This window comes from Drosophila subpulchrella, chromosome 2R (genome assembly GCF_014743375.2).
Source record: "Drosophila subpulchrella strain 33 F10 #4 breed RU33 chromosome 2R, RU_Dsub_v1.1 Primary Assembly, whole genome shotgun sequence".
Lineage (NCBI taxonomy): Eukaryota > Metazoa > Arthropoda > Insecta > Diptera > Drosophilidae > Drosophila > Drosophila subpulchrella.
The window spans coordinates 8649187-8673053 of NC_050611.1; the positions used below are offsets into that span (position 1 = coordinate 8649187).

Consider the following 23867-nt stretch of genomic DNA (forward strand, 5'->3'; position numbering starts at 1 on the left):
AATCATTTGCACCAGTTGTCTTATCGCTTGAAAGATGGTCGAGGGCAAAGCTTTTTGTACTCGGTTTTAGATGGCAACCCCAATCCTCGAGCCCAGGACATCCTCCTCCGCAGCCCCTCTACAGTGCATTCCAAAATTGTCGGACATTTGTAAGCAAATAAATGCTGGGCAAAAGATAATCTCATAAGCTGACATAGATAAACAACGGTTCAGAAGGCAAACAACTTTTATTTGATAGCCAAATTCAATTGGATGTCGGAGAGCGCAAGGGGCCTTGGAATTTTATTAAATGTTTTCCTTTGAAAAAATCCATGAACACTATGGCCATGGCACGCACTGTGCAGGACCAGCAGCACATTGTTGACTTGCCGTAAAAACACCAGATGGAATGCACGTGAAAACATCAAGAGCGATGCAATTTCGCAAATTGTCTTCAACTGTGCGAATGCATTTCATTCCGTTTTTGCTGCCATGGCTTAGGCAGCATCTTTCTTTCCCCCAACCAGTTCAGTTTTGTGCCAGCCTCTTCGGGTCTGTTTAAGCAATCCCATCCAGATGGAGGTGGGATGATGGGGATGAGGATGCTGCCGGGGAAACTGTGCCGCAGAATTCATGCACTTATGCAGGACGACCTGCAGCAGGGTTTGTGCGAAAATTAGTCGCTTTATGTGCAGGTTGAGGTCAGCAATTAACGCTCAGAAACCGGGCAAAGGAATTTCCGCCAGAAGTGCAAGACGACGCAGAAATGTGCCATCTTCAAGAGCCAAGAATGGGGTTGAGGTTGAGGGTGGGCCAAAATGCTATTCTTGTTTTACTGCCGGCATACATACAATGTACAGCAGATATATACATACCATACTTTCATGTATTTGAGCAAGGGCTGACTGCCTGGCCTGGCCAAAAGTAATTTTGGCCAAAATGCTCTTATTGACATAAAATATATCGCATAAGTGAGCAAGGAGTAGACAAAAACTAACGTTAGGGCTGGCCCTTTAACCCGGAAACTTGGTTAATTGCATTAGGCGCTAGGGTATTCTATTACCGACCTTCATTCGGGGCACATCTGTTCCAGCAGCCCGAGTTCCTTCGCAACAGAGTCACTGGGGAAAAGTTGGATGACGGGGGGGTTCATTCCAGAAGTGCGTATGCGTATGCGTATGTACACATCAAACTTTGCTCTTTATGACCGTTTAAACGAATCAAAAAGTTTACCTTTCTCTTGAAATTTAATCGGGCCATTAACACCGCACGATAACTTGTTGTAGGCCTTTAAACCAATTTTATATCAGCTGAATAATAAAATAACACATTTGCACAATTTTTAATCGAATTAAAGAATATTACTTTTAGCTCTAACGATAACGATACAATTATATATTATTTTCTTGTTTTAAGTTAGTCTGGACGTAAACATTTTTAAATAAAAGGCTAAGCGATTTATTACATTAAACACCAACATTTCTTTGTTTTAATCACCACATAGATATATTTTTTCCAAATGAATTATTTAAATATGCAGCGGTTTCAGTTCATGTTTCAAATCAATTATTCCGTAAATTTTTTGTGAAAAACTTACAGTCATATTGTTTATCCCTTGTATTTTATTACTGGTCACGCAGTGATATGCATGACATGGCAGATAACATGTGTATTCGTACTTTGTGATTACATATAAATAAATTCTTTCGTGTGAAATTTAATGTTTCAAGGAATTATTTATTAATTTGCTTACTTTCATTTTTCTACCCCTTTCGAATGCTTCTAATGATATTCCTTTGGGATATAGTTCCCTTGTATGCCATATGGTTGGGTTACTTGAATTATTTGGTTGTTCTATGGCGAAGGCGTTATGTTTAAGGCTTTTAACCAAATCAACATGGGATGACCTCTTCCATACGAAAAGCTCCGCAAGGGGTTTTAGGATTAGAAAGTATAGGATCTCCGCCAGAGAGATGACGCTGAAACCCATAAACAGGCCCATTACACCTCCTACATTGGCTGAAACGGGAAAAAATGTATTAGTAAGTAGAGTTTTATTCCGTAAATAAATAGGTAAGCAAATGTATCTTCCTAGGGTAAGCTTAAGCTACAGGTATTTTAGTCGGAGCTCAGTTCTTAACTCATTAGTTTAATAATGAAGTAATCTAAGCTATTTTGTTTATTTAATATTTTAATGAGTATATCGTTTAAGAGGTAAAGAAAAACCCTTTGATGAAAACAAACATGGGTATACTCACATAGAAACTCGGTCAGTCCCACGTAGGCATTCTTGGTGTTTCCGTAGTAGACGGACTCCCGAAAATAGACATTTATCACGGCTATGTTCTCACTCAGATAGGTCTTGTTGATGCGCTCCACCAGCGTGTTAGCCAGCTGAAAGTTGTCGGAGGCCAGCGGGAAGGCGAAGCCACTGGCCAAATAGTTGAGATCGAAGCAGCTGGGCAGGCACTGTTTGCGGCACTTCACCCAACTGGGACGGTTCTCCGCTCTTTGGGCCCTCCTCACACAAAAGGTGTCCAGCATGTTGCAGGTACTGGCGTTGCTATATATCTGCGGATAGTCGTATGGGATGCAGGAGCAGGTGTCATATAGATAAGCAGCCAAACACTCGTTTTCGCAGTTGAGCCTCGTATACAAACTATAGAAGATCAGCTCCTTCTCGTTGTTGAACAGACACTGCCTACCATCGCGGGATATCGAACGAATGGCCGGAACAGCCTCGGCCCTCACCATTTCGATACGGAAATTGGTCTCATAGCCAAGGGCTGTAATCAAACCGGCCTCCTTCACCATAGGCACCTCAATGGGATTGTGAAAGTATACCTGAAAAGGAATTAGAAGTTAAAAAACAATACATGATTGGATGAAGCGTTTAAAAGCGTTTCCAAAAGGTTAATATTTAATTTAAACCTTAATGACAGTCACAGTTACGATAATAAAATCGGAAGGCTGGACTTAAACTATATTTAGTACCTACCTTAAAACCTGGTCCATTAGTGGAGGAGCAGTAATATTCACTCATTTGAGCATCTAGAACAGCTGTAAATCCCAAAGTGATACCAGTTCCTAAGATATTTTGAATGTTAACAAATTACCTTTCCGTTTTTTACCACCTTCTGTTAAATATTTCCCTTACCACTCGATGTAGCTGGATAAAATTTAGAGGGCAATTTCTCAGGATAACCTGCCTCCGGATCCCACTTAACATTTTCGAACCCATCTGGGTTTGTCAAGTTCCGAGGGTTATTCGCACTGTAAGCATGGAAACAAATAATAACTTGATAAGTAAATATTTTTTAAGATACAAAATCCTTTGTTTACAATGGCTTATAGAGAAATTCAGGCGGCTGAAAATTGAAGGCGCAGCACAGGCCCTCATCTGTCAGGATCTGTTGAAACAAATGCGAACAGTTTCGCTCCACGGCACTGAATCTACAAAAGAGCAACATTCTCTCACAGGACTGCGAATGATTTGAGACAAAATCGGATATCCTCAGGTTATTCCCAGCGAAATTTAAACCATCAAGCTCTTCATTAAACTCATTGGATTGCCAGCTATCCGAGTCGCACAATAGCTTTAAAAGAGTGCTCTCGTTGGAGCCCCTAGAAAAAATTTAATTTCAATATGATGGACAGGCAGGTATCCAGATTGATAGAATAAAAAACTCACTCTCTATAATTGGCCACCAGACTCCTTTGCACTTGGTTCATATTGCAAATGGTTACAGCGGGAAAGGGTACTTTTAAAATGGAGGTAGCATGTGGGCTGATGCCAATTATAACCGGAGTGCTGTCCCACTTGACATAGATATTTGATATAAGATGGACTGTGATTATAAGAGCGGTTACAAAGGAGCCAAAGAAGAATGATCTGAAGTCGATAAGCAGATACGGAGGATATAACGGATATAATACCAATAATTTAAGATATTTAGAGCATTTTTCCTTAAAAGAACATCTTTAAAGACTTTCTTATAATAATAACACATTCACACCTCTCCCAACTGCTGAGATTGGAATCGCCGACAAATTTAAGGCCGTGCAGACTAGTCTGGGTGAGAAACTGCCGCAGACTCCTGGCAAAACTCTTGAGCAGAAACACCGAGGATGCCTGCCTTTTCGACCTGGTTGACACCGACCGCTCCATTTTCAACTGTTTACTTAATGCCCCTTGACACCACCATAAATACTTTATATCGCAATCAATCAGATGTCAGCACACGTATTAAAGACCCATGTAATTAAGGCTTTACCTTGATTACAGTGATTTGTGACGGAGTGAATCCTTTCAAGTTAATTAAATTCTCCATGTTGCCTTTGCCGCTGGCATTCATGTATGTATGTAAGCATATGTTGCATGCCATCAAGCATACGACGTGTGGCCCGTCTTGATAAGACAAGTGCAGTGCCCGGAGCATTGCTACATTTTTGCGCTACCAAGAGCTTAATATCAAATTTTAATTGGGTTAGCTTTAGAGTTTATCAAATTATCTTCAACTCGGGGGTTCAATGTATCTCATTGAATTGTATTGCACGTAAACTTTTCGCCCCAAAAACTTGAATAATTGAGCTTTTCGGTGGCGACCAACAAGCTTTTTGCCCCCAAAAGCTTGATAAAAGAAAGCTCCACCGCACGTGATGACACTGCGAACCGGTTAGCAAGTCAGTTCCATCTCGACGATCAGTACTTTGTTTACATCAGTCAGAGATCATGAGGATCCGTAGCAACCCGCTGCCCCGCCGGCTGGTGGATGTCTTGTGCTTCCTGATCATTGGGGTCTTCCTGCCGGTGGTGTTCCTGTTCGAGATCGTGGTGGTGCTGCCCGCTTTCCATGAGCCCGGCGGCTTCTTGCACACCTTCACCTTCCTGATGGCCATGTTCCTGGTGTTTAATATCAAGGGAAATATGATTGCCTGCATGATGATCGACACCAGTGTGGATGGTAGGTGAGAGCTCACACTTTAAGTGGAACCCAGTGACATGTAGTAACTTTTTCCAGTGAAAAAGGTGGATGCGCCACAGGATCAGTTGGATTGGAGGGAGTGCAGCGAGTGCCAGAGACTAGCCCCGCCCAGATCTTGGCATTGCAAGGTCTGCAAGGTGTGCGTACTGAAGCGGGATCACCACTGCCTCTACACCGGCTGCTGCATTGGACACAGGAACCATCGCTTCTTCATGGGCTTCATTTTCTATCTATTTGTGGGATCCGTCTACGCTCTGGTCTACAACTCCATCTACATGTGGATCATCCAGGGGCACATCTATTGCAACTGGCTAACCATTCTCAAGCTGACCTGCCCCATGCTGCTCCTGGTGACGGGTAGTTTCTGGGTCAACATGTACCTGCTGTTCTACAGCTTGAATGTTTTAGCCCTGGCCTATGGAGTCCTACTCTTGGGTTACCATGTGCCCATCGTTTTGAGAGGCGGGGTTTCCGCCGATCGCACAAAGGAGAGCAAGCAAAAGTACGACAGAGGAGTCTACGAAAATCTGAGGAGTGTTTTTGGAGACCGCATGCATATAGCCTGGTTATCTCCACTGATTCGCAGCGATCTGCCGGATGACGGATACCACTGGAGTGCCTCTAAGAACAAAAAAGACTAAGACTGATTAGCATTTAGAATGTATACGTGCAATACAGCTCCTACCTAGGAATCCCGTAGATGAGCACTGTGGCTTTGGCTGCTTCTGGCTGGTTGTATGCCAATCTTAAGGTGGTAAAGTTGTAACCAATGCCGCCACTGAGAATGAATGCTCGTCCTTTCCATTCCATTTCACTTTCATCGATGATCAAAATCAGGTTAATGTGGAAACACAAATTGGCCTTAAAAGAAATACCTAAGAATAAATTTTCAAAAGTATTATATTTAAAATACCTTTTGTTTGAACTCCACATCTACATATCCACCAGAATGTTTGGAGAATACTTCGATTTCATAAATAGGAACTGCTAAGGGGTGCATAGCTCCGAATTGAACGGAATAGCACATAACTTCCACAGAAGGAAGGATTGCCAGCAGCAATAGACCACGCGTATAGAACATTTCTATAGACTAAACTTATTACTCTATGGAACCACACCTGTGCGAAAAATAGCCTATTTCTCTAATTGATTTGATGACTAGACAAGCAAACATAGATTGATAACAAAAGTGATACTTTTTATTGATGTATTAAAACCCTCTTTGATAGACCGACCACTCAGCCAACCTGCACTTTCCGTATAACCGATTTGCACTCATCGTTGCGGAAGACGCGATGGTAGCTGGTTATCTTGCCCAGCGACGAGATGAAATTCTCGTCGTGTGTGATGATGATGAGCATAAAGTTCGACTGACTCTGGCGCTCCTCCACGATGCAGTTCAGCGCATCGCACAACGAGGTTATATTGATGCGATCCAAGTTTGTGGTGGGCTCATCCAATGCCAGCACACCGCAATTACTGCTAAACGTTTCGGCCAGTGCCAAGCGTATAATCAGGGAGGCCAGGACGCGCTGACCAGCACTGCAGCGTCCCCGCATCTCGATCTCAGTATTATTCTTCGACTGGACCACTCTGTAGTTGTAGGTCTTTCGGCGATCTGCCGAAGCATCCGTGCTGACCTCGTCTGTCTTCACCTGAATGTAGTCAATGTCATTACCGCGGTATATCATCCGCCAGTACTCGCGTATCAGCCGGTTAATCTTCTCCATCTTCTCCGCATGGAACTGAATCAGGGCCCACTCCAAGGCCAAACGATGTTGGCCCAAGTCCTCGATGCTGAGACGAGTTACCATCAGCTCGTAATTGGCCTTTCGGAAGTTTTTAAGAGACTCCTTAAACTTCGGCTCATCGATTTCTCGCTTCAAGTTGTTCACCTGGTTGTTAATCTCGCCCAGCTGGCCCAACAGCTCACCCTTACGCACTGTGGCCTTATCCCGTTGTTTTGTCAGCTCAACTTTCTCCTTGCTGACGCTGCGGAAATCCAGGTTACCAAGTTGCTTGTCTAGCGTTTGGCAGCTTTCCCTCAGTTTTGTTTCCTTATCCTGCAGCTGTTTCAGCTCGCGATTATCCTTCAGATCTCGTTCGACGGTCTGCTGGTTGAGGCACTCAGTTTTAATGGTCTCCAGTTCATCAGTTTTCAAAGAGATTTCGATTTCCTGTACAAAAATTCTAATATAGCTCTTGTTGTAGGGTAATAATTGAAATTTACCAATTTCCCCAGCTGATCTTTAGTTGCCTTTATAACCTCATCCAATTTCTTGATTTCATTTTGAAGATTCAATTTGGCAAACTCCTGAGCTTCTTTATTCAATCTAAAATAATATGAAATCATACATATGTAAGCCAATTGGTAGGATTCGTTATATTTACCTTTGTATGTCCTGATCTGTGCTTTTGTAGGAATTATATTTCGTATTCATCTGTGCTACCTTGGCTCTTTCACTCTCCTTTAAACGCTCTTTTTCATCTATGGATTTTCTTAAGTTCTGCTTTAAAGGCTGAATTTTGGCCTTTAGTTCGCTTATTTCAGTGGCGACTGTAATAAGAAAAGTCTTGAGCTTTTCAAAACGATCCTTTAACTGTGGCAAGCTTTGAAGACCCTCCTGGAGGTGTATTTGCCTGTCTTTCAAACTAAAAATAAATAAAGTTAGTTAATCTCGGGGAATTAACAAGATGGAAAGCAGTACCTATTCTTCTTTTCGCGCAAACGGTTAAGGGCATCCATTTGCTGTTGGAATGTGTTCTGAGTGGAGTCTAACTCCTTGCGTTCCGCATCCAACTCCTTGGAAACCTGACTCTTCTCCGCCTGCAAGGCATCCATCGAGACACTTGAATCGTAGGAAGCAGGCAACTTGGCCTGAAATTGAATATAATAGTATATAGGCAAAGTCAATTAATTGGGATATACCCTACCTTTTGCTGATCCAGATCTTTTGTAAGTCGCAGCGAGTCTTTTAAAGCCTCGTCTAACAAAGTCATATCACCCATCATGGAATTAGCCAACTCCATATTCTGTGTAGGCTCGGCAATCAAAGCAAGCAACGTTTCATATTCGCTGACACTCTCCCCTAGCAACTCCTCCACTTTTTTGAGTTCCTCCTTTTTCTGAGGCAGTGATGCCTTCAGATCCTTGACCTTAAGGATGTTAGGTTTTATTTGCAACAAGTTCTCATACTTGATTTGCTCCGCTTTCAGCGCCTTCTCAGCTCTGGTGATATTATCGGGCAACTTTTGGATCTCGTCGGTTAGCTCGTTGGTCAAATCGCAAGCCTCATCACTAGACATGTCGTGATGGCACAATGGGCAACAAGGCTCTTCATCGATTTTCTGTATGTACCTAGCAATAGGATGTATTTAAGTAAATTAAATTAATCTGTAAACGGGATTTCCCCAACTCACTTCTTGTAAAGGGCCTCAGCAGATTTCAGCGCCCCATGGTCGAACTGCAGCTTGGATATGGCCGTTTTGCTTCGCTCTAGCAGATCATCGTACGGAGTTGACCGACACTTTTGAAATATCAACTCCTCACTCTCCTTGAGCTCCTTCTCCATGCGCGAAATCTCAACGATGAGGTTCTTACGTTTGATCTCGTGCGACTGCTCCTTTAGCTTCTGCGAGTTAGCCTTTTCGTTAAGGTCCTGGATTTCACGCCGAAGCCTATCGTAGGCTCCTTGCATCGATCGGCGATAATTGCTATTAATGGGTTCCTTAAAGAATTTCCCAAAGTTATCGGCGTGTCGGCTGCGCACACGGTGCACTTCCTGGTTTCTCTTTTCGAGCTCTTTCTGCTTGAGGCTGATCTCGGCAACCATCTTGGCCATGGATCCTAGGAAAGTCAACTGTTCGTCCAGCTTCTTAAAGAGAGTTTGCTTCTCGGCAATACCGGCCTTCTTACAGGCTATGACCTCTTTCATCGCCTCCTGGTCCAGATCTTTTGTAGCGCTCTCGTACAGCTCGTTGACTTCGGCTATTTCTTTCTCCAGCTTCTTCAATTCTTGCATGGATGTTTCAATTTTTTTTATCTCAACGCCAAGGGTTTCACTCTCTCGTTTGCTAGTCTCCTTCTGCTTCTCTTGCGCTGTCACGCTTTGCTCCGACTTGGTCAGCTCAATGCGCAACTCGTCGATCTTGGCTTGCCTGCCCCGATCGGCCTTGTCGTTCTGCTCGACGATCTCTGTGATTTCACAGTGCTTGCTTAGTAACATCTCCTCAATGTCCTGCATTACTTTCTCAAGCTTCTCGGGCTGCTCAAGAAGGTCGCCGTCAATGGGAATCTTAAGTTCGAGGCAGAAGTCCTTCACCCGCTTCAGAAGCTGTGTCCGACAAGTCTGCTCGCTTTGGTGACGTTGCTTGGCCAGGCAATGCTTCCTGTCCTGCGTGCTCAACTTTTCCTGTTCAGCTGCACTGCTTTTCTTAAGCTGGGACAAACTCTGTTCTGCTTCTGTGCGCTGTTGCCGCATCTCCGACATGCGCTGATCGAAGTTGTTGATCTCTTGCTCTAACTCAATAAGAGATCCATTAAAAGGGCTCTTGATCTTCCGCGTTATGGTGGAGATCTGCTCCTTGCAGTTTTTGTGCCTGACAAGAAGGTAAAATGTAGTTTTTATAGGAAAGTAGGGATTGTAAAGCTTACTTGGTGTCCATTTCAACCTTCTGCGCTTGATACTTGCCAACTTCAAACTCGACATTCCGGATTTCTAACAACCTGGCCTCAATGGGCTTCATTTCCTCTTCGCATTCGTTGCACTGCGCCTTGATGGAGTCGCATTTTTGCTGGGCCTTCTGCAGGCTCAGAGTTTTAACCTCCATTACCTCCTTGAGATAAGCTACATGCTTCATGTTGGCCTCTGTGGAACGATATTTGTGAAACCAAAATCTGTTTTCATGAAGATAGGGTTAACTTACCCATCACTTTCAGCTGCTCCACAGCTTCCTTGCGAAGCTTTATGATTTTATCCAGGGCCTTATTGTACTCGGTGATTCCGAATATGGCGTCGAACTTCTCCTTCAACTTCTTAGCCTCGTCCAGCGGCCAACTGGAGTCCTCTTGATGGCAGAACAGGACATTGTTGATGATAGCCTTCGAGACGCCCATGAAGTCTGAGATTGCCACATCGATGTCCACCGTGCGACCGCTTAGGGAGTCCTGATTCTCGCGCTTAGATTGCCCAGCGCCGGTCAGAAAGTTGATTGTGGAGTCCATTGTCTCGAAGGACACCTTGTTGCGCTTGTTTGATACCTTCATGGTGCGGCAAATGGACACCTGGGCACCCCGCTTGTCGCGCACCTGCATCTTGATCTGCGCCAGCGACTCGTTCAGCCCAAAGATCTTGGGGTCATGGACGAAACTCTTGCCGCGGTCACTTCCGGGCGGACATTCGCCGGTCAGGGCGTACTTTAAGCACTCTATTACGGTCGTTTTTCCGCAACCATTCTCGCCCAGAATCAGGGTAACCGGCGATGAAAACGTAATGCTCTGCGAATTGCGTAGTTTTTAACTTCATTTAATACTTCGATTTGCCCGCAGCACTTACCTGTAGATCCTCGGCATTGGAACCGAAACTCCGGACTCCCTGGATGGACAGCTTGTCAATGGATGACATGTCGGCGCTTCAACAAAGGCAGGACCAAGCAAATTCTATTATTTATAATTTCACCAAAACCGCAAATTTGCCGGGCTGTTGCCAGGGATGCAGTGATGCAAAGAATAGGTTATCGGAGTTTATCGATTGTTAGCTATTTTCTATCTAGTTTTATTAAGGGTATTTTTAAAAATGTTAAGTAAACAAGATATGATGTACAAATTAACTATAGTATTAGATGTTTTTGTTACCTAAATCAAAAATATTTTAAAGGTTATACTGATAATAAAACCATAAATTGAAATAAGTTAAAGAGTGAGCAAATAAAATTGTATAGGTTTTAAACTCTAAAATGGATAACAAGGCTAGTGTCCATAATTTAATGATAGCATATATTTTATTTAACTAGGTACCATAAGGAAAGTATATAAATTGACATTAAATTGTTATCACTAAATGGGTTTTCTTAAAAAAAAACGTATGTTCCCAAAAGAGAAAATCACAATAACATTTTGTTATTATCTTGTTATACCCTCTTCAAAGATGTTTAAGCATACATACATACATTAAATTTTTAATAAAATATATCCAGTCTGCTTCTGCAGAAATTCGTCTGTAAAGGAAACCAAGATAACTTATATGGAATGGTAAATAAATGCGTCAGAAAAATCCACAGCCCTCCAAGTACTCCACAGCATCTTATTTTATTAGCATTCGAGTGTTTGAAGAGTGTAAACCTCCATTCCGCGAGACAATCAATTCTTAAGACCATTAAGTTACAAATAAATAATTCAACATTTTAAAAGTGTAGTTAGGTAAAAATGCGTCTACTTCTTTATCTTGTATTGTTGGCCCTTCAATCCCAAATTGATGCATTCAATTTTTCGCCACATCCGAATCTTGTGATAAATTCCCCAAAGCGTTTAGGGACTCGTTTAAAACAAACGCGAAGCTCCTACTTTGGATTCTCGGTCGTCATTCGTCCACAAAGGTAAATTTCAGGGTTTCTAATCGAAGCAATACCCTTTTTGCGAGTCCGTAAAAAAGAAAAAAATTATATGAATGTGAAACTACAATGTACATTTTGAGAAAGAAATATTCCTTTCAATAAAAGATCTGAATCTAAAGATTTTTGTATAAAATGATACATATATATTTTCTTTCTTCATGACACCCATTAGATCAAAATTGTTGTTTCACAACAAGCAAAGAAAAGTGGAACTCTAGCATCAACAATTAATCATACCAGTCATAAAATTGCTTTATACGTTAACGATACCGTAAATCCGAAAGTTGTAAGTTTTATTTTTAGAAATGCATACAAAATACATGCATATATGTACAGTGGGGAGCAAAAGAGAAATAAATAAAAAAAAAATTGGGTTCCATTGCATTGATAATAACTTTTTTAAGCGGACAACAATCAAAATTTGAAAACATGTACTTACTCTTGTTCCCCTCCGTCCATACTGAAATCGGTTGGGTCCTAAAAGAAATGCATTATCACTCAAATTTCATATGATCTTAAAAATAAACCCATCTCACTATGGGTAACCTTGAATAGTTGAACTTATTTTAGACGTCATAAACTGAACTACATAGTATTTTTGCATTGCAGCATCATAGTGGGAGCTCCCCGGGCCCAATCCACCTTGGATTCGCAAATGACCATCAACGAGCCAGGAGCGATCTTCAGGTGCTCCCTTGAAAACGCAATCTGCAATCCGTATGCCATGGATTCCCAAGGAAATGTGGTTGCGCCTGACACTTGGACAATGAACTCTGAGAACAAGGATTTTCAGTGGCTTGGTGGATCAATGGATGGTGGCACAAGGGATACGGATATGCTCCTCGTGTGTGCACCACGATTTTACGCCTCAAAAGGAATCGAAGGTCACCTTCATGGAATCTGCTACTGGGTCAATAACACAACGAATAGTACACCGGAAAACGTGACTCGCATCTCTCCATTCCGCTTGGAATCAAACCAGATGTATCCGAACCGTACAGCCAGGTACTATTATTTTATGGGGGAACAGGGCCTCAGTGCCCACGTGGCGGACGATAACTCCCAATTCCTGATCGGAGCACCAGGTGTCTATAATTGGAAGGGAGCGGTAAACCTTTACAAGAGCAACAAAGACAACATCCTCAGGAAACTTTCATTGGATGAAAACTCGTACCTTGGCTACGCCGTGGGGTCCGGATATTTTGACAGCAACGACCCGACCAGCCTCTATTACGTGGCCACTGCTCCCAAAGACCAAATTAACTCCGCGGTAGCCTATATTTTTGATGATCAAAGATTTATCCACCCAAAACAAACTTTGAGAGGCGAGCAGTTTGGCGAATATTTCGGATACTCCGTTCTGGCGGAAGATCTTAATGGAGACGGACTAACGGACGTTATCATATCAGCGCCCCTAAATGATATGGGTAATTCCTGCGACAACGGTGTCATTTATGTTTTTATCAACAAGGGCTCGGTGAGTAATGAGTTCGAAAAAAGAAATCAAATTTTTAACGCCTCCTTATCATTGAAGTTCGAGTTTGACCGGACGACTGTGGAATCTCCAGCAGGAAGCAAGTCTCGATTCGGAACTACTCTTTCGCGTCTGGGTGATATAAACCATGACGGATACAATGGTGGGTTATAACACAACATATTTAAAGGGTTACATTTCATTAAATAGTTGAATGTTGTCCTTAAGATTCTCTTTGAAAAGGTTTGGTTTTGAGGCCTTTAATTTATTTATTATTTGCAGACGTGGCCGTGGGAGCACCGTTTGCCGGAAACGGATCTGTTTTCATATATCTAGGAAGCGAAAATGGATTACGGAACAGACCGAGTCAGCGACAGGATTCTCCTTCCCAGACACATTACGAGTACGGAGATCACATGTTCGGTCACGGCCTGTCCCGCGGATCGGATATAGATGGCAATGGATTCAACGACTTCGCTATAGGAGCACCCAATGCCGAGACTGTCTATCTCTATCGCTCCTATCCCGTAGTAAAAGTATATGCTACATTAAATTTGGATTCGCGATATATCAAACCGAAACAGGAGCAGGTAATTTTCACCGCCTGCTACCGATTGAGTACCATGGCCAAGGCTAAGGATCTGCAGCAGCAGGAGCTAGACATCCGGATTACCATGGACAAGCGGGCTGAATTCATCGAGAATCAGAGCAGTGAGATGATCTTCAAGGCGAATGCGGGTCTTGTCGAGCAATGTCGTACCTTCGAGATCAAGGTGACCAGAAAGTCCGTACGTACGCCCATCGAACTGGAGATGCACTACGAGTTGGCAAAGAAGATTCCCGAAACGGAAGGTAAACATTAGTGATATCAAATATTTTATTTAATATTGAATTGATTTTCCAATAGGGTTCTGCGAAACCTGCGTGATTGTTGATCCCACGGATCCGAGTTCTTGCACCGAAAAGATCGTTTTCTCCACTGGGTGTGCCTCCGATGTTTGCGTCGTTGATCTGCAGTTGAAGAGCGTGGATTTTAGGTAGGGCTTTATAATCCCATTTGATTTAAGAAGCTAATTTTTTTTTTTAGACCCACATATATTTTGGGATCTACCGACACACTCCGCCTAAGCTACGAGATCACCAACCATGGAGAGATCGCCTTTCTGCCTCAATTCAACGTCACCAGCTCCGCCCGTCTGCCTTTCGCGCAGATTCCTGGAAATTGCAAAGTCGATGAGTCGGTTATGATATGCGATCTGAACCACGGACAACCGCTGGCCAAAGGTGACAGTGATTCCGTCTCCATCAGTTTCGATGTGACCCATCTCAAGGGACAATCGCTGATCATCAACGCAGCAGTATTTAGTGAGGGAAACGAGAAGAATTCCGCGGATAATAAGCAGACCAACAAGATCAACCTGAGAGAGTTTACCGAGATTGATGTAAGCGGGTAAGATTCAATCAAACTTGTTTAAATTGGTTAAACTTGAGCTAAATCCTCTATTTACTTCAGGGGTCAGAAAAGCGATCAAGTGGATTTGGATGACAAGAGGAACTCCGTGGAAATCATCAACAGTTACGAGATCAAGAGCAACGGGCCCAGTACCATCGAGCAGTTGACCGTATCTTTTTATTTACCCATTGCACATAAAAAAGCTGATTCCTCAGAAGTACAACACATCATTAATATATCCAGCCTGAAGATGCAGGCCACCCACGATTCCCAATTGTTACCCATCAAACTTTATGACCACATTAATAACCAAATCACTGTGGACACCACTGATAATTATGCACACAACGAACTGGAAGAGGATGACCGCAAAACCTATTCCACCCGAAAACGAAGGGATCTCAACGAACCGGTCGCAAACCCAGAGCAGTATGCTCTTTTTAAGACTCACGATGTGCCCGTGAACCGATCCATTGTGTTTAATTGTCAGGACGTTAATAAGACGATCTGCGTCAGGGCCGAGATGAGCGTCCAATTAAGGCCAGATAAACCTATCAGCCTCAACGTTAGCTTTATCGTAGATCTAACTGAAGTTGTAGGTCCTTGGGAGTACTTTGTTATCTTAAGCGATCTAGAGCTGTCCAAGAAAGGAGATCCCACAAGCAGTTCGCTTGTAATTAATAAGAACATCGAACCAAATGTGATATTCAGGCACCTAAGGGTTGAACTACCCATCTGGCATATTATTTGGTCCCTAATCGGTGGCTTTCTCTTACTTTGTGCAATAACCTACGCCCTATACAAGGTTCGTATATTTGAAACCAAAAAATAATTGTTATTTTATATTGTTGATCTTTCTATCTTTAGTTGGGATTTTTTAAGCGCAAAAGGAGGGACGAGCTGAACTTGATTCGACAAAGCATTAAAGGGGAGATTCCCATCGAGATAGAGGAGGAAAACACTAGCAGTGACATCGACGATTTACCAGATCAGCATATATAAAATATAAAACCGAGTTTCTGTTGAATAATAAATGGGATTTGAAATAGTGGCGTGCGTATTCTTGGAGTAGTTTAATAAGCGGTCCTAGCTTTACATCTTAGTTCTTTTTTCACATACGCATTAAATGAATTAATTAATTCTGCTTTGAATATGGTAAATTGTACTTATTAATTTATAATATGTTTTGTATTCCCTTTTATTGCTTAAAGGAAAGGATTTATACAAAGAAATACGGGAGTTATAAGATAACTGCCTGTCCTTTCACTTTCAAGTGATTTGAGGTGAAGGCGTGGCTCGGCATTAACAAATCTAAGTGAAAGGAAAAAAAGAAAAATCCATCGGTCTTTAATTAACTAGTTGCGACAACCTCTAGGGAAACGAAAAAAACGCAATATGTTATATTTTAAATTTGAGTTACCGCTTCAATTGCCATTTAGCGATGGGCCGAAAATCAATCGATAGTTTGGTAAATTAATCGATAATTTCTCGGACGCACTGCCCATCAGGTCGCAGATTTCCAGCTCTTATTTAACAAGTATTTGACGATTTCTTAATGAAAATGATCCGAAATCGCTTTGGCAGCTTCTCGCGCGTGTCTGTCCAGCTGCAGCGGCATGTCCAGCAGATGTCCACGAATGCAGCAGTGGCTCCGGCGGAGGGAACCACCATCAATGAGTTCAGGACGGCTGTCAGCAATCCCGGCGAGCACTCGGCAGTGCAGGTGGCCAAGTTCTACACCATTCCCGCGGAGCAGAAGAAGCAGATCTTCGGTGGCGGCGGCCTGCCCAAGCAGTACGAGCAGCAGATCAAGACCTTCACGGAGGCCTGTCTGATGGTCCGGAATCCTGCCCTGGAACTGCTGCAGTACATCAAAGACACCGACTTAACCAAGCCAGTTGTGCGGTATGTGCTGTATGGAGAGAATGGAACCGGCAAGACCCTGACCATGGCCCATGTGCTGCACTACGGGGCCCTCAACGAGTATGTGCTGGTCCACGTGCCCTGGGCGCCCAACTGGATGAAGCGGCCAAAGGAGGCGTCCAATGCCGCCGGCCAGGAGGGAATGATTGACCTGCCCTTCGATGCGGCCGCCTGGCTGGTGCACTTCAAGACCCAGAACAGCCAGCTTCTCCAGCGGTTGCAGCTGAAAACCAGCAAGGAGTACGTTTGGAGCAAGCGCGAAAGCACGCCGGCGGGCTCCACGCTCATCGAGCTGGTTGAGCACGGAATAGCACGTATCAAGTACGCTTCGGAGACCACGGCGGCGCTGATTGCGGAACTAAAACAGCTCTCCACCGCTGGCCAGTGCAAGGTGATGGTGGCCATCGATGGCTTCAATGCCTTCTTCCATCCGGTTACCCGCATTTTCTCCGACAACAAGCAGCGGGTGACCCCGGATCAAGTCACACTCACCCAGCCCTTTCTCGACATCACCAACTACGACTGGACGAACGGAGTGTGCATCCTGTCCGTGGACAAGATCGCCATGACCGAGGGCCACATGGACTCGTATATGCCGCGCTATCTGCTCGGCCAGGAGGGCTTCGAGCATCTGGATCCCTTCGTGCCCATCCATGTGGATAACTACACGGATAAGGAGTTCCACAGCTACATTAGCTACTATCTCGACCGCCACTGGATCAACAAGACGCCGCAGGGATTCGAGGAGCAGCTCAAGTTCATGAGCAACAAGAATCCCTACTCGCTGATGCAGCTGGTGAGGGCTTTGTAGAGTGGCAATTGTCCTGTATTTGTTAGCCAATAAAGTTAAATGATTTGTTAAACACGGAACACGGAAATTTGGTGCCTACCCTCCTCTCTCGATTTTGAATAATTGGACTGGAGAATTCAAATTGGAAATTTATTTAACGATAATCAGCAATACATAATAATGCACTGTAAAATATATAGATTCGTACTTTCACATGTGTATATGTGTATGGGGTTTACATGCAGTTTTCAGTGTTCCGAAATCAATACAAATCGGGTTGGGTTTAATTTTCGTGTGGTTCTTAGCTTCAGAAGCATCGTCAACAAAGTCTAGCTCAATTTCCATGCGGATCTGCAGGCTGCACTCTCTATATAAGTACGATATACACTATATCTTAGGTTTCGTTCCGGTGTGTGTGGGTGAATGAACAAAATAATAACTAGGCTGCAATTAACATTTGTCGTCATATTCGTATGTATATTTGCATAATTTCTATTACAATTTTAGTTGCTTTTAACAACAATAACAATTATGTATGTATGTATGTGTTCGCATATTTTTCTCTGATCGGATGTGGTTTGCATTATCGTAGGCGTAATCGCTCTTCAGCGCCGATCTATGTTGTAGATTCTCGTTTGCGTTCTAATGTTCATTTGGTTTAAACTTTTACGGTTTTACGTGAATATGCTGATGCTTTGAATATACGTAGGCGCGAGTGATCGTGTGGTGTTGCATATGCACTATGTGTAATAAATCATACCGCTTCTATATACTTGTTATATATTATTCATGATCGTTTGCAGTTGGTTTTTCTGTCCTGGCGACGTAACAAATAAAAATAAAAAGCCTCCTCTTCTAAACGTAAACATAATACAAAATGCATTAAACAAAAATAGGATAAACTTAATCGCAGAGTGGGAGAAGCAATAGGATTAAGCGACTGCTGGGAGAATACGTATGAGAGTTAACATAAAGGAGATATATATATTCATTGATATAAATAAAAAATTGATGAAATCTTCGCATGCGTCAGTGATAAAATAAGAATTTAAATTATATATGACAAAACAAAACAAGGACATCTGGCTCGACCGGGATCATCCTTGTATACATCCATTCGTTTCGGCCCGATCCAATGTCGAGGCGTTCTTCTCCTCCTCCTCCTTTCTTCTTCGATCTTTCATTTCCAAATGCTCGCAGGGCCCAACACACGGATTCCAAAGTCTCAGATCCTTCAAACCCAATCCTCGAGGAGTGCTTGCGTGCGTATGGGGTGGTGGGTGTTTCTCTGGTCGGTTAGTTGGTTTTGGTTGGGTGATTGAGGTGTTCGTCTGTTCCTCGGAGCATTCGTCTACTTAGGCTAGTTTTCTTAAACATACATTTACTCATTCGTTTCGTTTTGGTTTCCACCCTGCCGAAATCCTGGTGAAATCAATGCATGACAAGTTTCCAATGTTCTCATAGTTACTACATCTACCTTTGGAGCTGTGTGTGGGTGTTGGTGTTTGGATGGGCATGACAGATGGGTGTGAATACTTCCGGATGAAGCATCAATGACGGTGAGGGATAGTTGAACAAACAGCGAACGGCAGCGGGCGGTGCATCCTCCCATCTGTATTATTTCTTGACAAACTGATAGGGGGCAGCGGGACGGTAGCGCATATTGGGTGGCACAGCGCCGCCGATGCCACCGCCAGTGGTGGCCACGATGCTATTGGCCATGATCCCGCCGCCGCCGGCATTGCCCAGCCCGGCGTTCCGACCATTGAAGCTGGCCGCACTGACGACCATTCCGGGTGGTGAGGCTCGCACAATCGCCTGCGGTGGCAGGGCGGTGTGCATGGCATTGCCCCGCTGGGCGGCTGCAAAAGCGAAAATAGTTTCTAGGGAAGATGGACCATGAGCATCCTGACTCACCTGGCACATAGGGTTTTGGCTGGTGGTACGCATTGTTGTGTGAGCGAAAGTAGACAGTCTCCTCGTTGTGGCGATAGTGTGATTGTTGCTGAAACTTTTGTCTGTCGGGGAGATGGGGATTTAGTTTGACGGATAGAGGACATCTGACCTCGACCCACCTGTAGTTGCCGCCGGAGCGCTGGTTGCCGTTGCCATTGTTGCTGCCGGATCCAGCTGCTCCACCATTTCCGTTTCCTCCTCCTCCACCACCACCGCCACCGCCGCCGCCGCCGCCACCTCCTCCTCCACCACCACCACTGGCCGCTGCATTCGACTGCTGCTGCAGCTGGCGAAGCGTGAGCTTCTTGGCCGCCTCCGGATCCTCCATGAGCTCGCGGTACTGCTCCTGGCGGATGTCATCGTGTTTGTCCGGCGTAAGATATCGCCGAATCTCGGCCAGGGCGTAGGCCACACGGGCGTACGCCTCGGCGGGCGGAGCTATGGTGGACACCTCGACGTGCAGCGGAAGATTCAGGTGGGCGTATTTGGCGTCCGCGGAGTTGCGCAGCTCCTCCTCGCGGGCTCGATCCTTCATCGAGAACCGGCCAAGTATGACGATCTTGCACTGCGTTTCCTCCTGCAGGCGACGCAGCGAGTTGCCCTTGGGGCCCAGAAGCTTGCCCACATAGTTGAACTTCTTGTCCTTGATGGGCACGTGCACCTTCTGGGAGAGCTTGATGGTGCGCTGCTGGTAGACGTCGGCGTACTGGTCTCTCGTCGGGATGCGTCCGTTCAGCTGCACACGCTCCAAAGCTGAAAAAACCGAGGGAAATTAGTGTAATTACCATGAAGCGACCCGGACAAATCAATTACCTTCGTCGATCAGCTTCAGCGCCAGGGGGAAGTGGTTCTCCATGCGCGACCTCTCCGTCATGAGCTCCTGCATGTACTTCTGGACCGCCGGCGCCGGCTGAGCCTTCTCGCTGTCCGCATTGGCGTTGTGTTCATTCTCGTGCTCCCCGTTGCTCGTCCCCCCGCTGCTGCCGGTGGGCACCACTCCGGCTCCGGCCACTGCAGCGGATCCTGATCCCTGCCCGGCTCCTGCCGCCGTGGAAGCCACCGAGGAGGCCACCGCGGATGACCCTGGCACACGCAGTCCGTTCTCCGCCATTTGTCCTGCCTTCGGGATCGCTATCGCTCTGTCGTCCTGCTGAGTCGCCGAGTCTCGGATTTTCCGTGCGCGGATTGCTGGCGATCGCTTTCGCTGTCGATTCGTTTTGATTGCCAAGTTTGCACACTTCAGCCTTCCCAGTGGCCCTAATTTTTCTCTCTTTTTCCAAGTGTGTATTTTATTCGGACATTTACTATGTTAGCGGCGCGATCCGGCAACTCCGGTCTTATGGGCTGGCTCTCGTGCTTCTGCAGCGTGCTGTTAGCTGCCAATCGGTGGTGCTGCTAAGCGCGAATCGATGTTATCGGCCCTGAGAGGGCAACGACAGAAAGTCGATAGGTTTGACCAAGGATGCGAGTACGGCGGGAGCACAGCTTTTTTCAAGCCACTATTTTAGGGTGACACAGCCATCTCCTCAGAGGGAATTAGTATTGAACTACATTGGAAATCTTTTTAAAATTTGCCGAAAGAGAATTCTTTTTCATCCCCGATTTGGATAAAGTATCTATTAAATCACCTCCCCGATTTCGTTATAAGTCCTCCATATTCAAGTTTTTTTGAGGTCTTCATAAAAATAATTAAGCTTTCCTGAAAAATACTGGCAATACTGGTTTTTCTTAAAACATTTTAAAATCAATAACTGTTTTCGACATAACTGAAAGATTGACTTTTGAAAACTATAGAGTTTTCGAAAACAACGTAATAGAATAAATCTGAAATGAAAGTCAGCGAATATTTGTCATGAATATTGTGATAAAATTGTAACGATTTGGTAATGTTGACTTTTCATACTGAATAAATGGTGAATAAGCACTTGTTATGCGTTTTTTGGAAGTAAATAACTTTATCAAAAACGTTAAAATTTACATATGCTGTGTCAGAACTTTCGTACATCTCGTGAAATGCAGACGTCTTTCGCTTGGATTTCTTTCTTCACTTTGTTCCTAAGCCAACTGGATGCTTCCCAGTTCTTAGAGAAACCTTGTGGAACACCTAATGTGGTATATAAAATAGTTAATGGTGCTGATGCTAGACGTCAAGAAGCTGCATGGATGGCTGCAATCGACAATGGCACAGCTCTTCTTTGTGGTGGCACCCTGATTCATAGACGTAAGTATGTTTATACAAAGGAAAATTTTGGTATGCCATAAAAATCTCTTAGCGCTCAATTCGGATGGAATATTAGGTGTGTATGCACATTGTACATACATAAACATAACAATTTCACCAGAACTCAGAGCAAAGTAATTTCTGTGGCCCGCCCGTTTCGTTTGTAAATAAACGATTATCATTTTTCAGGCTTTGTTTTAACTGCTGCACATTGCATAGTTGGCCAAAAACAACTGTGAGTATTACACACTTTAGTCAATATTCAAATCCAACTTTTTTTCCCGAAATCGTTTGGCGATTATATAATATTTTTCAGCTTTGAATTATATGTGAAATAATTTCTAAAATATCCATTTTTCCCCGATCCATTGGTGGGTTAAAATGATCAGAAACCAAACTATAATTTCACATAAAATTGGTGTCTAATTGTAATGACTTAACTGCAGATATGAAAGATTGAATTAAGTTTAAATGTCATTTTTTATTAATTTAAGACAGGTGAAGTTGGGAGCATACAACCAGAATTACCCTACCGTCGTATCCAAAGTCATTAAAGGAATACCTCACGAATTATTCAAAGGATTTCCAACTTATGAAAATGATATAGGATTGCTTAAACTTTCGAGCAGCGTCGTCTACAACCGTATGTGAACGATTTAATCGCTGAACAGAATAAAATATATTAATTGTTTCTCTCCACAGCCAATATAATCCCAATCTGCATTATTTTAAATAAGAATTTTAAAACACATGTAGATAAAACAAAGGCATTCAAAGCCTATGGTTGGGGACAAAAAGCAAACGGCAAGCAGAGCGATATACTTCAAACTGTCATCCTCAACCGGGAAGATCCATCCAATTGCTATATGTCATTTGCAATGACTCCCACTTCAAATCAGATATGTGGTAGGGTTTTTTTCGGAGACACCTGTGCAGGCGATTCTGGTGGTCCATTAGTCAATAATGTCACTATTAAGGGAATCGGCGTTCGCGCAATCCAGCTAGGAATCGTAAGCTATGGGGATGATGGGTGCAATGGGCTTAGTGTATATACCGATGTGACAAGCTATGTGGATTGGATTGATGCTACTATAAAAAAAAATTACTTTGCGGATGAGTCACAAGCCCAAATAGGTCTACAGACTCCCAAGGTTCTTGATAAGTGGCTTTACAGTGACTGCGGTGGTGATACCATTGCTTCAAATTTACTGGCAAACATTTATGGACTTGGTTTCATAGCCCAGGGCGTGCTGATCACAGACCGTACGTAAAAATTCTTAAAATATTTCATCAAAATCACCATTATTTAAATTTGAAATTGTTCTAAGACAAAAGCGATTTGAAGTTAACTTAAGATTGCCAAGATTTTTAAACCATTGTTAGCCAGTTATACAATTACAAATTGTATGAAAATTGCCTTATTTCGGAAATATTTAAACCAAATCCGACTAATTTAGTAACTTTTCTTTTTTTTTTTTTAATCAGAATTTGTCATAACAAATGCCAAAGGCTTAGGAATTCCAGTTTCCCTGTGAGTAGTGTCAAAATGTACCATGTCATTTTTCAAATACAATTTTTTTTAATTCACAGAGAAGTGAGTGTGATCGGAATGCAAAAAAGATATAAATCATACAGAGTTGTAAAAATCTTCACGCAAGCACAGGCAAACAATGATATTGCTTTGCTCAAACTAAATCGACCGGTGACGGGGACAGGTAACATGATTGTTATATAAGCTATAAGGCCACTATCGCTAAATTTCTCTTTTGCAGATGGAATGAAACCGATCTGTATGCTTGCGAACTTAAAGGACCAACAGGAAGCCGAATCTAGCAACTTCTTTACAGTATTTGACTATGTTAACACCTATACAGGCCTTAACATTTTTGATTTTAACGTTTTTCCTATACACCCCTATTATTGCTCATATAGTGTCCAAAGAATAATCGAAACAAATCAACTTTGTGTGAGAACTCCTCAGGGTATCAGTCAGAATTACGGAAAACCTGGCGACATATTGGGAAAAAAGATATCGTATAAGGGAAAGGAAAGGTTCGTTTTGTATGGAATTCTCAGTTATAGCTATAATGGTGTGCACATTTATACAAATGTTATGGCTCAAACCAAATGGATAGCGAAAACGGTTAAGTTAAATCAATAATAATTTTCTACCAGGGGTGCTACAGAAATCACTTCAGCGCCAAGTCTTGTAAAATGTATATTGATGCACATAAGAAACTTTCGCTAAATGTGTTATATTATAGTAGCTATTTATTAAGAATAAATAAGTAAATAACTTTGTGTAAAATAAATATTATAACTTTCAGAGGTTATTATGAAGGAGTTTTGTTTGGATTTTATTGTGATGTATTAGGAAAGTCACAAGATACTTACTAAAAGAGCCCAGATACTAATTTTTTGCAACAAAAATTTAAAAAGCATTAGTTGCTTTACACTATATATTTCATATGATC

The 23867-nt window shown here is 43.2% G+C and overlaps 8 protein-coding genes across 14 annotated transcripts; 4 read left to right on the plus strand and 4 right to left on the minus strand.

The window, feature by feature from the left end:
- Window positions 1–476: 476 nt before the first annotated feature.
- LOC119549713 (pickpocket protein 28) lies at window positions 477–4147 on the minus strand. Its single transcript, XM_037857946.1, has 8 exons — window positions 3996–4147; window positions 3671–3871; window positions 3322–3603; window positions 3137–3252; window positions 2978–3066; window positions 2238–2823; window positions 1733–1998; window positions 477–632 (listed from the first exon to the last, which is right to left on the minus strand). The coding sequence occupies exons 1-8, from the start codon at window positions 4145–4147 to the stop codon at window positions 477–479; spliced, it is 1848 nt and encodes a 615-aa protein (XP_037713874.1).
- A 519-nt stretch (window positions 4148–4666) lies between these two features.
- LOC119550131 (probable palmitoyltransferase ZDHHC24) lies at window positions 4667–5874 on the plus strand. Of its 4 annotated transcripts, none has more exons than XM_037858629.1 (3): window positions 4667–4947; window positions 5001–5321; window positions 5373–5874. In XM_037858629.1, the coding sequence occupies exons 1-3, from the start codon at window positions 4712–4714 to the stop codon at window positions 5563–5565; spliced, it is 750 nt and encodes a 249-aa protein (XP_037714557.1). In that variant the 5' UTR covers window positions 4667–4711; the 3' UTR covers window positions 5566–5874. The 4 variants fall into 4 exon arrangements, with proteins under 4 accessions (XP_037714557.1, XP_037714556.1, XP_037714555.1 ...); XM_037858628.1 differs by having other exon boundaries at window positions 4671–4943; XM_037858627.1 differs by having other exon boundaries at window positions 4673–4943; window positions 5001–5874.
- On the minus strand, window positions 5646–6045 carry LOC119550133. The gene is made up of 2 exons (XM_037858632.1): window positions 5878–6045; window positions 5646–5825 (listed from the first exon to the last, which is right to left on the minus strand). Exons 1-2 carry the CDS (start codon window positions 6043–6045, stop codon window positions 5646–5648), a joined length of 348 nt encoding a protein of 115 aa, XP_037714560.1.
- A 92-nt stretch (window positions 6046–6137) lies between these two features.
- LOC119551094 (DNA repair protein RAD50) lies at window positions 6138–10676 on the minus strand. Its single transcript, XM_037860273.1, has 9 exons — window positions 10520–10676; window positions 9891–10461; window positions 9619–9832; window positions 8385–9563; window positions 7899–8322; window positions 7673–7842; window positions 7356–7616; window positions 7195–7297; window positions 6138–7141 (listed from the first exon to the last, which is right to left on the minus strand). Exons 1-9 carry the CDS (start codon window positions 10586–10588, stop codon window positions 6203–6205), a joined length of 3930 nt encoding a protein of 1309 aa, XP_037716201.1. The 5' UTR covers window positions 10589–10676; the 3' UTR covers window positions 6138–6202.
- Window positions 10677–11388: 712 nt separating this feature from the next.
- On the plus strand, window positions 11389–15513 carry LOC119549714 (integrin alpha-PS3-like). Its single transcript, XM_037857947.1, has 8 exons — window positions 11389–11558; window positions 12186–13053; window positions 13111–13213; window positions 13333–13902; window positions 13958–14087; window positions 14138–14500; window positions 14564–15308; window positions 15371–15513. Exons 1-8 carry the CDS (start codon window positions 11389–11391, stop codon window positions 15503–15505), a joined length of 3084 nt encoding a protein of 1027 aa, XP_037713875.1. The 3' UTR covers window positions 15506–15513.
- Window positions 15514–15989: 476 nt separating this feature from the next.
- On the plus strand, window positions 15990–17503 carry LOC119549635 (28S ribosomal protein S29, mitochondrial). The gene has a single exon (XM_037857822.1). The coding sequence runs from the start codon at window positions 16059–16061 to the stop codon at window positions 17235–17237; it is 1179 nt and encodes a 392-aa protein (XP_037713750.1). The 5' UTR covers window positions 15990–16058; the 3' UTR covers window positions 17238–17503.
- Window positions 17504–17666: 163 nt separating this feature from the next.
- Window positions 17667–20492, minus strand: LOC119549633 (KH domain-containing, RNA-binding, signal transduction-associated protein 1). 2 transcript variants are annotated; one of them, XR_005219422.1, is made up of 5 exons: window positions 19986–20492; window positions 19292–19925; window positions 19134–19234; window positions 18694–19078; window positions 17667–18638 (listed from the first exon to the last, which is right to left on the minus strand). XR_005219422.1 is itself a non-coding variant. In XM_037857821.1 (4 exons), exons 1-4 carry the CDS (start codon window positions 20281–20283, stop codon window positions 18834–18836), a joined length of 1278 nt encoding a protein of 425 aa, XP_037713749.1. In that variant the 5' UTR covers window positions 20284–20492; the 3' UTR covers window positions 17667–18833. The 2 variants fall into 2 exon arrangements, 1 of the variants encoding a protein (XP_037713749.1); XM_037857821.1 differs by having other exon boundaries at window positions 17667–19078.
- Window positions 20493–20548: 56 nt separating this feature from the next.
- On the plus strand, window positions 20549–23737 carry LOC119549632 (venom prothrombin activator oscutarin-C catalytic subunit-like). 3 transcript variants are annotated; one of them, XM_037857820.1, is made up of 8 exons: window positions 20549–21393; window positions 21583–21628; window positions 21888–22036; window positions 22096–22656; window positions 22879–22924; window positions 22984–22987; window positions 23057–23108; window positions 23166–23737. In XM_037857820.1, the coding sequence occupies exons 1-8, from the start codon at window positions 21153–21155 to the stop codon at window positions 23552–23554; spliced, it is 1488 nt and encodes a 495-aa protein (XP_037713748.1). In that variant the 5' UTR covers window positions 20549–21152; the 3' UTR covers window positions 23555–23737. The 3 variants fall into 3 exon arrangements, with proteins under 3 accessions (XP_037713748.1, XP_037713747.1, XP_037713746.1); XM_037857819.1 differs by having other exon boundaries at window positions 20549–21085; window positions 21165–21393; window positions 22984–23108; XM_037857818.1 differs by having other exon boundaries at window positions 22984–23108.
- The last annotated feature ends 130 nt before the right edge of the window (window positions 23738–23867 follow it).